Source organism: Buceros rhinoceros, unplaced genomic scaffold (genome assembly GCF_000710305.1).
Source record: "Buceros rhinoceros silvestris isolate BGI_N320 unplaced genomic scaffold, ASM71030v1 scaffold10050, whole genome shotgun sequence".
Lineage (NCBI taxonomy): Eukaryota > Metazoa > Chordata > Aves > Bucerotiformes > Bucerotidae > Buceros > Buceros rhinoceros.
The window spans coordinates 5,269-23,964 of record NW_010391281.1 but is presented as its reverse complement, the minus strand read 5'-3'; the positions used below and the strand labels follow the sequence as shown (position 1 = coordinate 23,964).

The following is an 18,696-nucleotide window of genomic DNA, read 5'->3' as shown; positions in this document are numbered from 1 at the left end:
GGACTTTTTCAGACTTAGCAAATCAGCTAGATCTTGTGAAACAGGATGGCCTACGTTTGTGCATCAAATGTTTCGTATTTGAGATCATGTCTCCTTCCTGTGAGTAGCTATAAAGCCTAACAATTAGCAAAGACATTATGACCCAAGGAGCAACCTCTTTGGTTTAGTTGCTGAGTGTCAAAAGTCCAGTATTGTTTAATAGTCCAGATGACTCAAATTCATGCAGGCTTGACTTAGTATTGTTTCTTACTACTTTTGTTACTTATTACATGTTTCATTCACACAGCTGGAGCTTCGCCTCAGCACTCAGCTGGTAGCAAATAGTAAACCCTTCTAATGCTTGTGAAGGAATCGATATGCAGAATATAGTTTACCTTACTTGGCCACTGAAGATGGCAAAATAGTCCTTGAGTATTGCTTTTAAGCAAAGGAAGAGGCATTTTTTCCCTGATGATACTTGAAGTGTACCCAGGAGAAAAGCAGCCTGTGAGAGTTTAATAACTGGCATATGACTACCTGACGAGATATGAAACTGAATCACCTGATAACTTTTTTATTCAATGTCACTTAGAATCAGAAAGATTTTCATGTAAATTTCTGGGTAGGAATATAAAGTTCCCAAGCCCATCCCTGAGGCTTATGAATCTTGGACAGCTGAGATTTTCCTCTTGGGTGGCTTTTTTTTTCTTTTCTTTTTTTTTTTTTTTTTTTTTTTTTTTTTTTTTTTTTTGCAAAGGTTCATACAAACATCAAGTGGTTTTCATTTAAAGTTGCTCCAGCTGCCTACGAATTTTTAGTTGCTTGAATACGAGGCCAGGGTTACATGGCTGGTGTTTTATTGTTCGCTTAGCTCAAGTGGAAAATGGCTTAACCATATTAATCAAACATTCCAAACATATTTACCAGCAGCCCAAGGTCAAATCTGGTCAGTTTTAGCCCAGAAGTATTTGCTGGACAAGTTCTGAGACAGGATCTTAAAATGGAAACTCGTGCACTTAATGGTGGTGTTTAACACAGATCTTAATTTCTGTATTTATTATAAAAATCTATGGCAAACTATATTCTGTGAATATTCTAGTTAATTATGCTGCCCTTTACTATCACATGAGCATTTTCATTACACTACTCAGATACTTTTTCAGCTTGAAACTAATTTATTTTTGAAACTTTTTTCTGTTTAATAGCAACAACAGACCAGCAGGCCGCCTCATTTGAAATGGAAATGTCTCAAGCTGGTTTCAGTGCTCATTATTCTCAGGTGAACAAACTGATTGAAAATAGAAGTTCTTTTACAAAGTAGATTTTTGTTGGTCATGGCATGAATTTGGAATGAGTGTTTCAGAATTCTTTCTACAGTCCTGTTTCCTGTGTGGACTTTTTGGAGTTTTCTGTAATGTGGTTGTTTTGTTTTTAAATGTGTCTAAAGAATTACTATAAACAGTGAAATCTTAAGAGAGTAAGTATATTCTTCACATGAATATTGAATGTAATGCTCTCATAGCACTTTCTATCAGGAGAATAGTCTATAATATGTTAAGAAAAGAGATAAAGACTTTTTACCAGGTCCTATAGAGACAGGACAAGGGGCAATAGTTTTAAGCTGAAAGAGGATAGATTTAGATTATGCAATCTGAGAAAGAGGTTTTTTTATGAGGGTGGTGAGACACTAAACAGGTTGCCCAGAGAATGCCCCCTCCTTTCAGTCAGGTTGGATGGGGCTTTGAGCCACCTGTCTAATGCAAGACTTATCGCCCCATGGTAGGGGGGTTGGACTAGATAATCTTTACGGTTCCTTCCAACCCAAACCATTCTGTGATTCTATGAACTATAAAACTGTTCTTTCTAAGTGTTACTGTCCAAATTGATACTGCATCATATTGATGACAATGAGACAGGAGATACGGAGATACTGCATTATTAGTAACCCAACACATTCTTACTTCCGTTAACACATTGAATACCTCAGTTCTGAGGGGTAAAGAGTTATTAAACTGGGATGCAAAAATCCCTGAGAATTTGAGTTAGCAGAGATCTTGTTTATTCTTGAAAAATAAAAAAGTATTCATTGTGATGATCTGTTCAGGGTACACAAATGAAATTAAATGTTAACATAAGATCAAAAGAACTGGAAAGAGATAAGCTTTAATGATACAGAAAAGTAGTGACTTGGAAGAGAGCACAAGAGGAGAGTACCGAACTGAACAAACACTAAGTAATCAAGACTGACTGACAAACATAGGAAAACCTTCAACATGCCTTTCTATGCAGCTCAGCATATCACAGCTTGAAAAGAGAACAAAAGACCTTCAGTATGATTTAACATAAATACTTTATTGCAGAAGTACTGTCTGTTCACTTTTACTCTCTGCACTACGTTACACATGATGCTTCAGATCATGTATACCCGAGAAAAAAGTATTATCCTGATAGGGAATATGAGAATTATTTATAAGATTATAAGTTAGGTAGAGCATATTCACAAAGTTCAGAAACAACTGATCTGCTATCATCAGAACTTCACTTTGGAAGTGAGTCTTCAGTCCCTGATGCCTTGACAGACTCAGGGTCTCTGGCACCTGTCTTACTTAGTAGGCTATTTTCACGCCTTTAGGCATAAAAGGTCAGCAAACCATTTCTCATTGACAAAAGACTCTCGAACAATATATAAGACTCACAGATTCAACAGGGAAAGGTTCAAGTTTCTGAAAGGCTGTCTGGGAAATTCATCTAAGTGTTGTATTCTCTGACTAGTTTTGCTAAATCTCTTTTGTCTTTCTATGTGGTCTGGAATGGTGGGCTTAATTTGTAGGCCCCTTTTTTTTTCTTAAGTTGCTTGCATTTTTAATATAAAGTAGGAGACATACTATGATTGTAGGGCCACACTATAGTAGGCAAAGCAGGGCTAAATGTGTAAGTATACAGGAAGCGTTACTCAAATGAAAGCATCATGATCAAACGTTGTCTAAAGATGGTTCACACAGAGAACAGGCTTTTTTTTTTTTTTTTTTTTTTTTTTTTTTTTTTTTTTTTTTTTCACTCTCTCCATAAGGATTGGATCATGCTTGGAGCAGTTGGAGCTTATGACTGGAATGGCACAGTGCTCATGGTGAAGGACAGTGGTATTTTAATGCCAACTAATGACACTTTTCGTGACAGGCTTTCGGAAAAAAATGAACCCCTTGCAGCCTATCTGGGTAAGAGAAATAGCCCATCTTATAACACTGTTGACATATGCTAAAAGACCTCTCTCAAATCCTATTCACAAAAACTATCTTACAGAATATTATATTCTAGGAGCCTGGGAAAATTTATAATGTATGGACATGACTATTGTATGATTTTCTTGTTCTTTTAAAAAATAATTACTACTTCCACATTCAAAAAAATTAGTCTTCTTACAGAACTAAGTATCTCTAGACTTTGCCCACAAAGATGTCTGTCTGTTCAAAGAAGATTTCACAGATTCCTCTAGCATTCTTTCCAAGTTTTTCTATGCCTTGCTAGTTAATAAGTTTTATATAATAGTCAGTCTAAATCTTTGCTTAAAATTAATCTGATTTCTGTCACCCAATGGACAAGAACAACAGTTTACCACTATCTTTTTTACACTAATGTTTTTATATATTGGCAGGTTATCGTTTTCTTCTCAGCCTTTTCTGTCAAAAGGCATCAGTAGCAAGACCCTCTAGGTCTTGCTTTCTACACACCACTAAGCCGCATTTTCACTAATAAACAGTCAACAGTAGAATAATTTGATTTTATTTCCCTAAGTACAGTTTGTCTTCTTTGCAGGATGTCGTTTATATATATGTATCTATCTTAAATTTGGTAAAGTCATTTTAAATTTAGATCCTATCCTCCATAATACTTGCAACCCTGCCACAGTTTTGATTCTCCTGCAAATTTTTTAAGTCTTTCTTCACCCATGTTGTTAAATTGTTGCTAATACTGAACAGAGCTAGGTTCAAAATGGCACCCAGAATCACATTTGGAAGACTGCATCAGTTCGACAGTGAACTGTGACAACTCTTCTTTGAAAGTAGCTTTTCAACCAGTTATTTCATCAGTACCATCGTATTCTTAACACTGTGTGAGAATGACAAAGTGAACAGGTTTAATAACTCTGTGGTGCTCATGACTTTGGGACTGTAGGCAAACACACACCCAGCTCTTTTAATTAACTCTGCTATTATTCTCTAGCATAAGTAAGGCTGAAGATGTAGTTGTAGAACAAGCCTGAGAAAGGCTTTGAATCACAGCAAGTATTTTTGTTGCATTCTGTGTGTGGACTGTACTGCATCTTGACTTCTTTTCTGCTTCCTAGGATATACTGTGAATTCAGCATTGACACCTGGAGGCGTACTGTACATAGCAGGACAGCCACGATACAATCACACTGGACAAGTTATCATTTATAAAATGGAAGGAAGAGAGGTACAAATACTTCAAAGGTTAAATGGAGAACAAGTAAGTATGCATTCATGATTAACATACAAAAGGAATATGGCATGAGAAATAGAAATGATTTCAAGCAAGAACTGCATCAGAAGAGCAAACAGAAGTGGGAGTTGTAGAAAAGATCAGAAGGAAAGATTAGGTAGGTGCTCTCGTATAGTAAGTAATGGGAATTGGACGTTACAGTAGTCAGAGACCCTTGGAAATTTTCTCTTTGAGGGTTAAAACTTCACCAGTATCAAAGTGGTTGTAGCCATCTCTACTTGCAGTTCCCTCTGTCTGCTGCGTGGAAGAGGTGTGTCACTGGCAGGAAACAGGTGTGACAGGCAGGGTTCTGTGCGAGAGCATCACCTAGGGTAGCATGAAATATTGAAAGACTGCTTGTTGTATTGAGCAGCAGCCCTCTGAGAGCTGTTCCTACAAGAAAAAAAAATATGTGATCACATAATTAAAATCGTAGTATAATATTATGCACATGAAGTTTGAAAGATCTACCTACTCAGGTCTACCAGGCTGCAGTACAAACTTCTTTCAGGGGAATTCAGATTACCTAATTTTCACCTACGGCTGATGTCTGCAACTCAGCTAATCAATCAATCATTTTAGAGTCAATGAATGAAAGTAGGCATTTTTAAGGTTTGAGGGATCTGGCCTACTTGAAGCGTCTTCTCTGAGATGAGATGCATCTTGCGCTAGAAGAAACTCCTTGTCATGTTGAGAGTAAGGGAAATGCAGGGTATCTAGCTTAGCTGTGAAGTGAATATTAATCAGATAAATCCCACACCCTGTACCCAGTCTATGAATGTTTCTAGCCCTTTGTGTAGATCTGTTCCTCTGCATTTAGTGGCAACGTGGGAATTTTAGAGACTGCCTGCACTGTGTTGTCTCAGAGCTTTTGCCTGCCACGGTATCTTTTTCCACTGGCAAGCCTAAGACCATTGTTTTACTTCTTCCATGTATTATTATTTGGAGAAGAGAAAACTATCTTCCCCAAGACAATTCTATTCAAATGCTGTCTTAAGAGATCCTTGTCATCTTAACAGGTAGAAAGCACCATTTGTACCTTTCAAACTCAGGAGAGTTGAAAGTTGAATGGACCAGTCTTAAATAAAAAAAAATTTGGTAACAAACCCTAAAACAGAAAGCAAGCTTCAAAGAAAAAAGGACCAAAAAGATCCTCTAGGTAGCAAAGAAAATTGTTGCCTAATGTTTAAAATTCGGCATTGCTGTAAGCAACTATAAAACAGGTCTTTGAATAGATGTTTTTGACTCTGATTTATACCTCATATTTTCCTGCAGATTGGGTCATACTTTGGGGGTGTTATTACCACAATCGACATCGATAGGGACTCATTTACAGACCTTCTTCTTGTTGGAGCTCCTACATATATGGGAACTGAGAAAGAGGAGCAAGGGAAGGTATATGTTTATGGTCTGAACAAGGTAAGGATGATGTTTATTGACGAGGAACAGAACATGCTCCTTACTCTTTTCATATCCTTACTTTAAAGAAATACTGTAATTTGAGCTAGAGGCACATGACCTGATGAAAACAGAGAAACATGTTTTTGACAATTGAGAGTATAATACAGTTTAATTTGGAAACCTTTCTTCTCAAACTTTTTTTCTCACCTTTTTTTTTCTAATGGAATGTATTATACAATAAGTACTATATCCTCTGAGCTGCAATATGGTATAGATGCAAATGTATAGGATTAGTTTTCTATCCCATTTTCTTTTTGTTTTCCTGGTTTAGGGGACAGTAGAGCTCATTGAAAAGCGTGTGCTCCAGTATCTTTGTGACATGCTTACCAACCTAGAGTTAAATCCTGTACATCCAACAGCTTTTAAACATGTCACAACTGGATTGAGGAATATGCCAGCCACCCCTCAGCTTCTTAAATCCATCTCACTCCTCCTAATGTCTATCCATACTTACTTTTTATCCTCTTTTCATCCAGTACTATTGTGTAGTTATCAAAATATGTCCTATCAGTGATTGTCTCTGAAAACACTGTTGCAAGGACCTGAAGAGGCCGAATCTGTTTGACAGGAACTTTTCTAGTTTGTACATGTATGTTGCTAAGAACAAATTGTTGGTGAATAGGATTGGCAAGAAAACAAGAGTTCCATGTCCTCCAGTAATGTGAGGGTTTGAAATTTGCTTTTCCTGCTTTTTTTTATCGATCTTCAAATAAAGGAGATGCGGCAACTGCTTGCTGCTGCTAATCTCTGTCATGGAACTTACGGGACCAACCTCTTTGAATGATTGGTTACATACCATACTGTATCTGTGGTTTTGGTCTAGAATGCCCGCTGGACAAGAAGGGTATATCTATATATTAGGCCATGGAGTATGTGTCTTAAGAACATAATTCAGTCTGTGTAAGACAAATGCTCTTTTGTTCTGAAATAACAGCATTGCCATCTGTGTTTCATCAGAAACTTGGCGCACTTCTCAGGTTAATAGAATGCCTTTAGAAGAACTCTTCACACTATCTTGAGAATGAAGCAGTTTACTTACAGTAACATCCAAATATTGTTAAAACAATATGCTTTACTGTGAACCTCTAACTTCGAGAAATATGCAGAAGCATCCTAGATGCAGAAAGAGAGGAAGCAAGAATGTCTTTTCCACTCACTGCTCAAAAAGAATATTTGAATTATATTTACAGAATCACAGTTTCTACAGTGCACTCAATCACTAGGAATAGCATGTAATTGTTTCAATTAATTCATCAGTTTGTCTTCTGGACAGGAGCTGTTAAAAGTCCACATTGCTAAAGTGTTGGTGGAAATCCACAAACTCTAAATCTGTTCTTTCACAGACAAAGTTTGAATATCAGATGAGTCTCGAACCTATAAAGCAAACATGCTGTTCGCCGCTAAAACAGGACACCTGCAAAGTTCTTAAAAATGAGCCTTGCGGTGCACGCTTTGGGACTGCAATTGCTGCAGTGAAGGATCTCAACCTTGATGGATATAATGACATTGTAATAGGTTCTCCCTTAGAGGATGATCATCGAGGAGCTGTTTATATTTATCATGGCCATGGCAACAAAATCAGTAAAAAATATTCGCAGGTATGAAGTGAAACTTCACAGATTGGAAACTGCTTTACGTGTATGTAGCAGAAATCCTGTTTCCCCATGTCTTCCCAATGTAGTATCAAACTGTGACTTGACGTGTCATGATAGCTTCTTTTTTAAAATGCTCTGTATTTTTAAACTCATACCTATTTAGCCTAATTTAACTCTAATATTGTTGGAAAAATATTTGCATGTTTTTATTAGAAAACTTCGTAAATGTTCTGCATGGTCAGAAAAGTAAATGTTTTGTAATTCTGAACATTTATAATGTGTTCATCACTATGGTAACTATTTTAGGAGTATTGTAATGTAAGTTTAATATATTTAAAGAGTCTAAAAGCCATCTAACTGCCAACAAATATGTCTTGAATGTTCTCATAAAATCCTTCAGTATGGACTGCATAATCCTCTTAATACTTTTTACAGCGTATTGCATCAGGTGGAGATGGGGAAAAAGTGAAATTTTTTGGCCAGTCTGTGCACGGAGAAATGGACTTAAACAATGACGGGCTGATTGATGTCACCATTGGAGGCCTTGGTGGGGCTGCCCTCTTCTGGTACGGATACTTAGAGCAACTGTCAAGCCAGAGGATAACCATTTGCCTCTGGATATTGTTGTGAGGGTACAGACTGTGAATTTCTGAGGAACAAGTATAAAACTTGATAGATAACAGTCATAAAAATAGGAATGTTTTAGAAATTTCATTAGCCCAGTATGAAGACCTCGTCCTCTATTAAAATAGAAACTGATTCCACTTGTGACACTAAGTCAAATAGAAAGAAACAACATTAAGTTTTCTCTTTTTCACACTAAATTGCATATTATCTTACTAGCAATATCAAGGACATGTTCAAATGTAGAGTGGTCACAATGAGAACTCATTTGACTTCCTAACGAGAAAACTCTAGTTTGACTCCCTACAGAAAATCTTGGAAATATTTAACTAAACATTCTGGTTAACAGTGAATTCATTTTCTTCACTAAAGAGCATGATTCAGATGATACAATGAGCTATGTATTTTTTAAGGGAGAAGAGAAAAATACCAGTAAGAGAAATAAACAATCCCTCATTTCTAAAACACAGCTGAAGCTATTCCTCTCTCTGGCAAGGCAGTTGCTAAGCCAGCTCCTTGCTTTCCCTGTCCTGCTGTTCCACCTAGCTCACCTGCTAGGTCATCAATTTTGTAAGGTCTTGCTACCATACTCAAGCTACCAGCTTCTTGTCACCTCCATCTGGTAGTTTGTTTTTCTAAAAGCTCTGTGTGTTAATAACCCAATGAGATGCCCCTTCTCTGCATTGTTTAGCTCACAAACCTGAAGAAAGCTATTTTACCAGCTGTATTTTCTGCTGGTTTAGTGGTTTCACTGGCACGCTCCATCCTAAGGCTAGAGAGATAGGAATGCATTGCAGGGACAGGGGTGAAGGGGAGTTAAAGTGAAGCTTGTTTATCTGCCCACAGGGATGCCACACTGCCCTCAAGCTCGTGTATAATAATATGTTCCTCTGTGGATACCCACAAGGATGAGTCTGGGCCTCCAGTCTCTTTTAAAATGGGACTTGCTCTATAGAGTTGCTTAAATGCCTTTGAAAATATTTCCTTTCATCTGATATCTGTCTGCAACAAGTACAGCACTGAGAAGAAACCCTGTAACAATTTTCTCCTCAATTTGATGTTTACTGGTACTATGTACAGAGTGCATAGTTAATTACTTGTCCAGACAGTCACATACTTGTATTTTAATGTTGAACGCTGCACATTTCGTAAGTTCATTCTTAAGGTAAGAAAAGGTGCTACTATTATTTTCAAGGCACTTTCCCTCTTTGTGTTTTTGTTAAGGTCTCGTGATGTGGCTGAAGTAAATGTTTCCATGCAATTTATGCCCAAAAGCATCAATATCCAGCAACAAAATTGTCAGATAAATAGAAGAAAAACAATATGCATAAATGCCACGATTTGTTTTAAGACCAGACTAAAGTCGAAGGAAGATACATTTGAATCCAGTAAGTAGATAAGCACTAAGCTGTGGAAACTTTACACTATAAACATGATGTACTGACATTCGTTTATTTCTCAAAATATAGCATGCAACTCCTTTAAATTCACTATTTAAAGTCCATTTAAGATACTTTGGGGAAAAAAGAGCGTATAGAGGCAAATTGGTTCATAAAATTGATCTCAACGTCTTTTGCAGGTCTGCAATATTGGATTACTCTTGACTCACAAAGACAAATACCTCGAAGTTTGTTCACAGAAAGCCATGAGAGGAAAATGCAAAAAAACATAACTATCAAAGGCTCAGAATGTATTAAACATAACTTCTACATGTTGGCAAGTAAATCATTTAAAGTGTTTTTCTCAAGTTGCCATTATAATAACGCTAATGTATTCCATTCATCATAAATTGGACAACAAAATCTGCATCCAGAATTAACCTTAAGAAGCGTACGTAAATTTATTTACTGCTTAGGATGTATGTATTTGTATATGCATATAGACATAAAGTATTTACTTAAATGTACAGTCTGTTTGCCTTTGACTCTTGGTACCTGTCTGTCTTAGGAAAGAGCATAACACAGTGGAACTAAGCAGCTATTGTGGTTAGCAGTTCAGGTGCACTCGAAACTCAGGAGGAGCATGTGAGCCGGAAGTCTAGTTTGTATATTGGTGCAATTCCTTCTGCTAAAATATGGTAAAAATCTCAGATTAGGTTTAGGATAGAGAATTCTTATTCACTGCAAAACAGAAATGTAATTACCAACTCTTGAGTATGAAATTGCCCAGATTGTAACTAATGTGCAGAGTGAATGGAAATGTATATTATAGGCTACCCATATTTAAAATGTCTAGTGACTTCACAGTTATTTCACAATTCAAAAGTAATGATAAATGATGCCCGGAATTTGCTTGAATATACAGTACATCTCCTAATAGCAGGGCTCAGTTTGTCTTCACACAAGATGATACTGTTGCTGTTCATCTTACAGATCCTTTAGGCACAACTAAAAGAGGAAAGTCTGTGAGATGGCTGTTCTGAGACAGTATTAAATGAAACCGTGTTGGATATGCTCAAGCTATGTGACATTTTTTATGATGAGATGTGATGAGATACGGGAAAAACATCAGTAAATACATTTATAAGGATTGGGTTGCACGTGAAATGCTTTACCATCAATTACAAGCATTCAAATGCTTCTCTAGCAAGGATGACAACAGTGTGACTGAAAATCATCTCAACATTGTTTGGGGATTTTTAACTTCCTTAGTTATTAAAGTGAACATCCATAACAGCAATTTTGTTTTCTTTATTTTCTAGGATAAGCCTGACTTTCAGGACTCTGTAAAGGTTTTGCTGGAGTTCAACTTTTCTGATCCAGAGAGTGGACCTGTTCTTGATAGCAACCTGCCAAATTCTATATCTGAATATGTAAGTCAGCAAGATTCTGTACTAATAAACAAAGTATTTAAGGTAAAATTCATAGCCCACACAAGAGCTGAAAATATTGTCCAAAAACTGGCTAAAGAGAGATGGTTATTGAGCCTGTCCAGATGTTTTCTCTAAATGAGTCTTCAGGAGTGAAAATCTCACTGATTCAATGTGTGTGGGAATCAGCCTGTGGTTTTAAAGCTGTCCAGAGTTAAATGAAGATAGAAGAGAGTACGGCAATTTTAGTGGGTTGGTTTCATTGGTGGTTTTTTTTTCTTTTCTTTTTTTTGTAGGTAGACTAGGAGAATGTAATTCATTTACTTCGATGGTGCTTGGCATCGTTCATAGTTCTACTATTACCTCTTTTTCTAATTGAGATGAATGACTTGGAGCGAGTAGAATGCTCGCGTTTCACCTGTGCCTTTTACAGGATATTCACATGTTTAACTCATTAGTTAGGGAAGACTTCTTTGACTGTCAAATGGAAGACCTTATATAAAATTAGATAATGAGTTAAAATGCAAGTGTTTAATTTTTTTTAAGAAATGTAATAAAACTGAGAAGAAATGTACTATTGTTACAGATTCCTTTCACAAAAGATTGTGGAGCCAAAAATAAATGCATTTCAGATCTTGTTCTGAATGTAAAAGCAAGCATAGCTGGAGACAGGTAACTACACTGGGTTTATTGTATCACTTGGTATCTGTACAAAGTTTCTGTGTATTATGAATTCTGTAGTCTAATAGGATAATGCTATGGTATAATTTCCAAATCAGAAATCATATAGTCTGGACATTCTTACTTTATTTTACAGCTCTTCTCCATTCATTGTGAAATCACGCAATGATAAGTTCACCATCCAGCTGTCTGTGAAGAACAAAAAAGACAGTGCCTATAATACCAGAGTTTTGGTTCAATATTCTCCAAATATAATTTTTGCTGGCATTGAGGTAGGAGTTTTTCACATGATCACATTTATCATAACCTGTTTTGCTAGAGAGTTCTGAGGAAGTCTTTTTGTTAAGCCTGAATGTCATTGCTCTGGCATCATCTCAGTCGGTTGGAAGAGATTCCCTGGGAGTGCCGTCCTTGTTTATCCCTCTAAAAGAGTGTATTTATTGTGGCTGGAGTGGACTCTTGCCTAGCCTCTGTTAACTACAGACGCAAGTTTCACTATGTCACTTAGACAGTAAGTGCCTGTATCTTAGACGAACGTCAGCACCGTGAATCATCTGTACATCTGTAGAGCCAGAATTGTGTCATTATTCATTAGTCCAGCTTCTAAGGCTCTGGAATTCTCCTTTTGCACGTGTGTAGAAAAAGCACTGATTTGGTAGGGCAGCATAGATTAGATTCATCCCTACCTCAGACAGCATCTCCAAAGTAGCTGTTTTTCTGCCTGCCTCAGAAGATATTTTACAAATTCAACTCATTTCAAGCAGGAAACATGAGGGGTAGTTTGTTTTCTATCAACAGTCCTGATGTTGCTCATCATGTGAAGTCAGAGATCCACAGTACTGTTGCTGTCCATGTCACGATGATTTATGGAGTCTGAATATCACTTTTACTGCCAAGTTAGGACCACATTTACAAAATTACATATGAAAACTGTGCACTTATATGTATATTGATCTGCTAGGCCCCATGACTAATTTGCATGATGTCCAGTTTGTATATAATTGCTAACATTCCAAACGCTTTCACTGCAAGGGAGTGATGGCTGCTAATTGTAGATGTCCATAGGTGGAAATCGGTTTGCAGAAGTTGTGGCTTCCTGTTTTTTTCCCAGTTCAGTTAAGGCTTGGACTTTTATAACGTTTTGACAATGAAAAGTAAAAAAAAATAAAAATCTTAAAAGAGTTTGCACAAGGTTATAATTTCACTTCATTTTTCCTTTAGGGTATACAGAAAGATAGCTGTGAATCTAATCACAACATCACCTGTAAAGTGGGATATCCATTTCTAAAACCTGCAGAAGAGGTAAAAGGTCCCCTTGCATGCAAGTTCTCCTTGCTCCATGTTGTTCTAAGGCCAGGGCAGTCCCAGTCAACTCTGATTTTCTTTTATCTTACATTCATCCTGAAACCTGTCCATGCATGTTTCCCAAGCTGTCCTTGACATGAACTCCACTGAGCCAGACAGGAAAATGTCAGACCTTTCGTAGCTGGGCAGTCAGCTGCAATATGTGAGGTGCATGTTGCCATCCTCAGTGCTGTCAGAAAGCAATAAGCACACCTGGCCAGAAGTGTCTGTCTGCAGGTATATAGGATATTGGTTAGGATATACTGCTAAGACATTAGATAATGTGGTTTTCCACAGGTTGGAGCCTGTGACTTTAGTTATTTTGTATATAAAATTTAATCGGTTGAAAAGAGAATAAGCCAGTATGTGCAAATGCTAACCTGTATCTACCAAAGTCAGGCGTCAAAACTTCACCTCTTCTCAGTGGGGAGCAAGAGGCTTTTCCAGCAAGCAGTCCACTTAAAACCGAGTTCCAGCTTGAACAGCTCCAGCAACAAGTGTGTATCTCCTGCTGGAATAGAGAGGGAGCTTTAGCTAAACTAAGCCTTTGAAAAATATGTATCTAAGCCTCACTGAAATAGTTCTCATGCTGACTTGGGAAATATCAAATCACACGCAAATAGGACCAGCTGTCTTTTCTGGCATTTTCTTGTCTGTTCCTTTGTTGTATCAGGTCTGTATTGCAGATGCATAATACTGGGAAGATTGAGAAAGGTACCTTCTTACAGTGCCTCCCACGTACATGTTCCAGGTTGTATCTTGGACTTGTAGGAATGAAGTCAGCTGTTACTTTCTTGCAGCTGGATGAGCATATTCCCCAGTGCCAGTGCCCACAAGGCTCCATTCCCAGCTTAACTGCGTTTCTCATATTTTCATTTCATCCTTTGATTGTCAGTTTGTCTGTCGCTATAGATCCCTAAATTTAGGGATTTTATACTCTCCTTTGCATTCAGAAATCAATTAATCTCCCATTCAGTAAGCATCCCTAACAAGCATTCCTTTTTAAAGCCTCTTCCAGGCTTTTTTTGGTTTTTTAAACGTGAAGAAATATCTAAGACAACTTTCTCTGGAGCTCTTTGTAGCAAAAATTTGTATACACTAAACAAAAAACAAAAGTCCAAGCTGAAAAATCCTGTGCAGTAACAAATAGTGGAAATTTTGATTCCTATAAAATTCCCCTGAAGTGTCAGGATATGAAAACAGGCATGTTTGCAACAGTGTTCCCAAATTTTGTGTAGTGCCAAATTGCAATGGATTTGCCCTGATTGTAATAAGTACGGAATTTTTGTGAGACTTAGAAGTCATTTATTTACATGGTAAACATTTCTGTTCAGTATTCTAGGTGTTTCACTATAATTGAGATTCCAGCTGCCTTACGTGAAAGGCTATAGTCAGCTCATCTCACTGTAATTGCCATGCCCTTGAAGCTTTGTTTCTTCCTCATCGGAGAAAAAAAATTTTGACACACTGCTTGCAAGACCAGTTGGTTTCGATTAAGAATTATTTACCTATGTATTTCTAATACTAAATAATAAATTTTACTAAGGCTTCTCACTTCTGAAAATTTGAAGCTTTGGTTTAATAAGTGATAACTATTATATTTCCTTCTCAGTTGGGACAAATTCAAAAAAGTGGATTTATTCATAAAAAAACAAAATCTGAATAAGAATTCCATAGATAAAAGTAGCAAAAATTTGCTCATTTTTCATCAGATCAAACCTTAATAGGATGCTTTTCTTTCTTTTTTTTTTCCCACTTTTAAAATACGTGATTTATTTCTCTAAACAGATTTCCTTCAAAATATCATTCCAATTCAACGCATCGTATCTCCTGGAAAATGCTACTGTTCATGTATATGCAACAAGGTTAGTTGCAATCATTACTTCCTTACCTTCTGGTGTGGGTTGGTTTGGTTTGGTTTTTTTTTTTTCTTAGAAAGCTTTACAGCTTTGTGGATAAACACAGATGACTTTTCTGAACTTGGAAGTGGTTAAACAATCTGTAGAGCTGGCAGCTTTACAGATGTACCCGGTCTAGCAGTGGACTGAGCGGACTAAACAAATAGCTGTTAGTCTCTAGAGCCTGAGAGTCACAAATGAGTCACAATTTCCAGTAGGTTTACCTTCAGAAAAAGTTTATTCTCTTACAAAACTACTGCATACTTTAGCATGAATCACAGTTTATGCTAAACAAAATGGTCTGGCCATCAAAGAGCATTGCAGAAGTTGTCTGTGACAGAGTAAAGTAATGCACGCCCTCCGTGTTTACTGTCCCTGCAAAATCCAGGGACAGTGTAAGAGTAGTGGCTCTTACTGAGTCCATTTTCATTCAGTAAACTACAGTCTGTAATTTTAACAAAGATGCAGTTCTGAGCTGGGACTGGTGCAGGATTTAATTTTTTAGTTACTGGAAACAGTATTTTGAACTTCTTTTTAGCCGATAGTAATTAACTAGAAATGAGTAGTACGTTTTCATAACCAGAGCTGTAGGTATTTTTGTCTCTTAAGACCCCTTCCCACTTGGCAGTCATGTTGCACCTGCAGAGTTTGATCTGAGTGGTTTATGTTCTTTTATTTTAGTGACAGCGAAGAACCACCCGAGACCTTGAATAACAACAGAGGACACGTTACAATTCCAGTAAAATATGAAGTAGGATTAATATTTGTAAGGTATTGATGCTTCTCTCTACTTTATTTGCTAGCACAGTAAGTATCAGGTGTTTAGAGACAATATAGTATTGTTTTGTTGTTGAGCTGTGCTCAGTAGCTACAGATGACAGCTTCTAGGCTCATGAACAGGAAACACAGGCTTCACTGAAAAGAGCAGTTACATGAAATAATGGAGTGGCCACTGTCTCTGTATTGTTGTATCTCCATTTTGTCTATTTAAATTTGATCTGCAGTTTGCAAGTACAACAGCAGCTTTTGTTGATTATTGTACTTTGTGCTATCATTCAAAAGCAGTACAGGTGCATAACAAAGCAAATAATTCCCAGCTTCCTCATGAACATGAGTTTATATCACTATAATATTGCATGGTATCATATTTGATTTCAAACTTCAAAAATAAGCCCTAATTTTAGATTCTTGGGTGTTTGATTTATCAGTTCAGGCATAAACTTTAATGCAGGTCTTTTAATACACTTTATTTTCAAATCCAGCCTTTATTTGTCCCATAGGGAATAAGGATGAATTTAGAAGGTGCTGGGTTTGTTCTCTTTTTGCTTGGTTCTGTCTTTTGTAGGACCCTGCCTTTTTCACATGGCAATACTCAGGATTACTCTGCACAGCTAGAGTAAGAACAGTATGAACAGGCCCTGATGTATTATTTTCAGGAACAATTTTTTGCTCGTTTTGTAGTTTTAGCTGTACAAAACCTTTAAAATATACATAATAAAAAGTGAATACTTCTCAGAAAATGGATGACTTGAATTTCAGTGGAAGTAGCGGTGCACTCTTAAATGCAAGACTAGTTTTGGAGGATTCATGAAATAATGAGGAGACCTATACTAATAACTTCTAGAGATTTTATGATGGTTTTGTGCTTATTATGCTTTTTTGTGCTTTCCTTAACCCACAGTGTTTTCAAAGAGCACCATGTTATAATTGCAGCAAATGATACTGTCCCTACTGCTATTAACACAACAGAGCAGATTGGGGATGAAGTCACTCTACATTATAGGGTAAGAAACAATTAAATCTGTATGATATAGGTACTAGCTTAATTTTTTTTTTCATTTGGTTTGAGTCACTTAGTCTGTGTCACTTAGAGTGACAGCCTGTTACTTAAATAGCAGCTATGCAAGGTGTTAAACCTTCCACATGGGTATTTTGTTTTTAACACCTTTTTTATTTGCTTGTTTGCATCAGAATAATGTGAGTCAGAAGCTCTCAGAGTGGTCCATCCCTGCAAAGTAGCTCTGGTGGAGTTCAGAGCTGCCATCTTTAGCAGGGGAAGGAGAGCATGCCCTGAGTAAATGAGAACTTGATCTACCTTCATTGCAGTTTAGAACAAATAATTTCAAAATCTAGTCAGCTTTGAAAAAGGCAAATGCCGTGGTCCAAGAATGTTGTCTTTCTACGGAACAAATACTGCAAACTAAAATCACTGGAAAAAGGTATTTAATGGACTAGAAGCCCAGCCTCAAGTTGCAGTAGGACTGGATTTACTTATCTTGAGACATGCTTGTTTCCCAGTGTCAAATCCAAAACTGAAAAAGGTTCCCATATAAAAAGGATAAAAATCTCTGAGTCAGCTTCTGTCTGTAAAACAGTGGGCCATGAGAAAGTTCTTGCTCTACTAAATAGCAATAGCAAAGGGATTTTTCTACTTTTTAGCACTCCTACAGTGTTCTATTCAGCTACTTTTTTTTAGTCTAAAAGTTCAAATCTGGTAATCTCAAAGCCTTTGTGGATGGTTAAGACATTATTCATCTTATTTCAAAAACTTTGCTTTCTGAGTGTAAAAGCTGGTGGACAGCAGAGCATAGCACTTCTGATCTTGTAAGCAAAACATCACAAATGAGTAGTCAGAAGAAAAAAAAATTAAACATTTTCTTGAGTATTTATTAAGTTCATCCACTTCAGAGACAGCATCCCCAATTCCCCTGTCACCAGTTATGCCTAGGCATTTTCTCCATCCTCAGCCACATCAGACCTGTTCAGAAAGAGCAGCAGCTTACACATATGTCCTGTGACCTTCTCAAGGAAAACAGGGAGAGGAGCAGGTGAACAGGAGGGCTGTTGCCTAAACACAACTGAGAAGGAATGAGCAGGTTCCCAAGTTACAGAATTTTGGGGACTGTACTAAAAATTGAAATAAAGTGACCATAGACAGAATTCCCAGATGATGAGAGGATGCAGTAAACAAGATAACAAGAAGTAACTTGTGTCAAAATGGCCCTTTTTATCTTGTAAATTTTATTTCCTTCAATAGAAGAATAACCAAAGACCAGAGATGAATATGTCTGCTAATTCACAGCAGGCTGTTCTTGGGGAAAAAGTAAGAGTTCATCACACCACTTTTTGCATACCTGACTGTGGAAACATAAAGAAAAAGAAAATTGAAGAAAACACTAGAAAGCAAAAAACTCACAATCAAATACCAACTTTTTTGGCATGGAAACTTTACTAAACTAAACATTTTTCTTTTTTTTTTTTTTTCCTAAATAGATTGAAAAAGGTGAACACTTTCCAATGCCAAACCTCACACTGCAGGTATTATTTCCTGATGCAACAGCAGCCAAGAACACTCTTCTCTACCTTACTGCACTGTCACATTCCCAAGTAAGCTAGGATTTTGTATTTTTATGATTAATTTAAATTTTGAATTTTTGTTGTAAGGAACTGCAAAATGCAATCATTTGGGATTACGCCTTGCTTCAGCGCAGATATTGCTTTTAATCTAAAGGACGAGATACTGGTGTTTTAAGAGTGTGTACAGATGTGCACAGGAAGATAGAAACAAATTTTCTTAGAAGGAAACAAGCAAATTTAGAATAGTGTTGAACAATAATTGTACTATAACAAGGTTAATTTGATATATTGCCAAGTGATGAGAGGTCCAGGCTGAGATATGAGTGGCAAGAGTTTCTTTTTTGGTTTTACTTACTGAGCCTCAGATTATCTCCAGTCATCAGCACTTATTGCAAGTGCTCTAGTCCTGCTGATCTCCTGTTCAGTCCTCTTCTTCGTGTTACTAAAA

At 37.0% G+C, this 18,696-nt stretch overlaps 1 protein-coding gene across 1 annotated transcript in view; it reads left to right on the top strand.

Moving 5' to 3' along the window:
- The window catches only part of ITGA1 (integrin, alpha 1), a 42,770-nt gene that overhangs the window by 19,873 nt on the left and 4,201 nt on the right, over window positions 1-18,696 (top strand). The window contains exons 10-25 of the mRNA XM_010141021.1: window positions 1,185-1,258; window positions 3,050-3,194; window positions 4,325-4,467; window positions 5,755-5,898; window positions 7,284-7,538; window positions 7,971-8,101; window positions 9,384-9,547; window positions 9,739-9,875; window positions 10,861-10,971; window positions 11,555-11,640; window positions 11,786-11,921; window positions 12,871-12,951; window positions 14,782-14,858; window positions 15,573-15,662; window positions 16,573-16,675; window positions 18,165-18,278. Of these exons, the coding sequence (XP_010139323.1) occupies window positions 1,185-1,258; window positions 3,050-3,194; window positions 4,325-4,467; window positions 5,755-5,898; window positions 7,284-7,538; window positions 7,971-8,101; window positions 9,384-9,547; window positions 9,739-9,875; window positions 10,861-10,971; window positions 11,555-11,640; window positions 11,786-11,921; window positions 12,871-12,951; window positions 14,782-14,858; window positions 15,573-15,662; window positions 16,573-16,675; window positions 18,165-18,278 (1,991 nt within the window). The remainder of the gene's footprint in view (window positions 1-1,184; window positions 1,259-3,049; window positions 3,195-4,324; window positions 4,468-5,754; window positions 5,899-7,283; window positions 7,539-7,970; window positions 8,102-9,383; window positions 9,548-9,738; window positions 9,876-10,860; window positions 10,972-11,554; window positions 11,641-11,785; window positions 11,922-12,870; window positions 12,952-14,781; window positions 14,859-15,572; window positions 15,663-16,572; window positions 16,676-18,164; window positions 18,279-18,696) is intronic.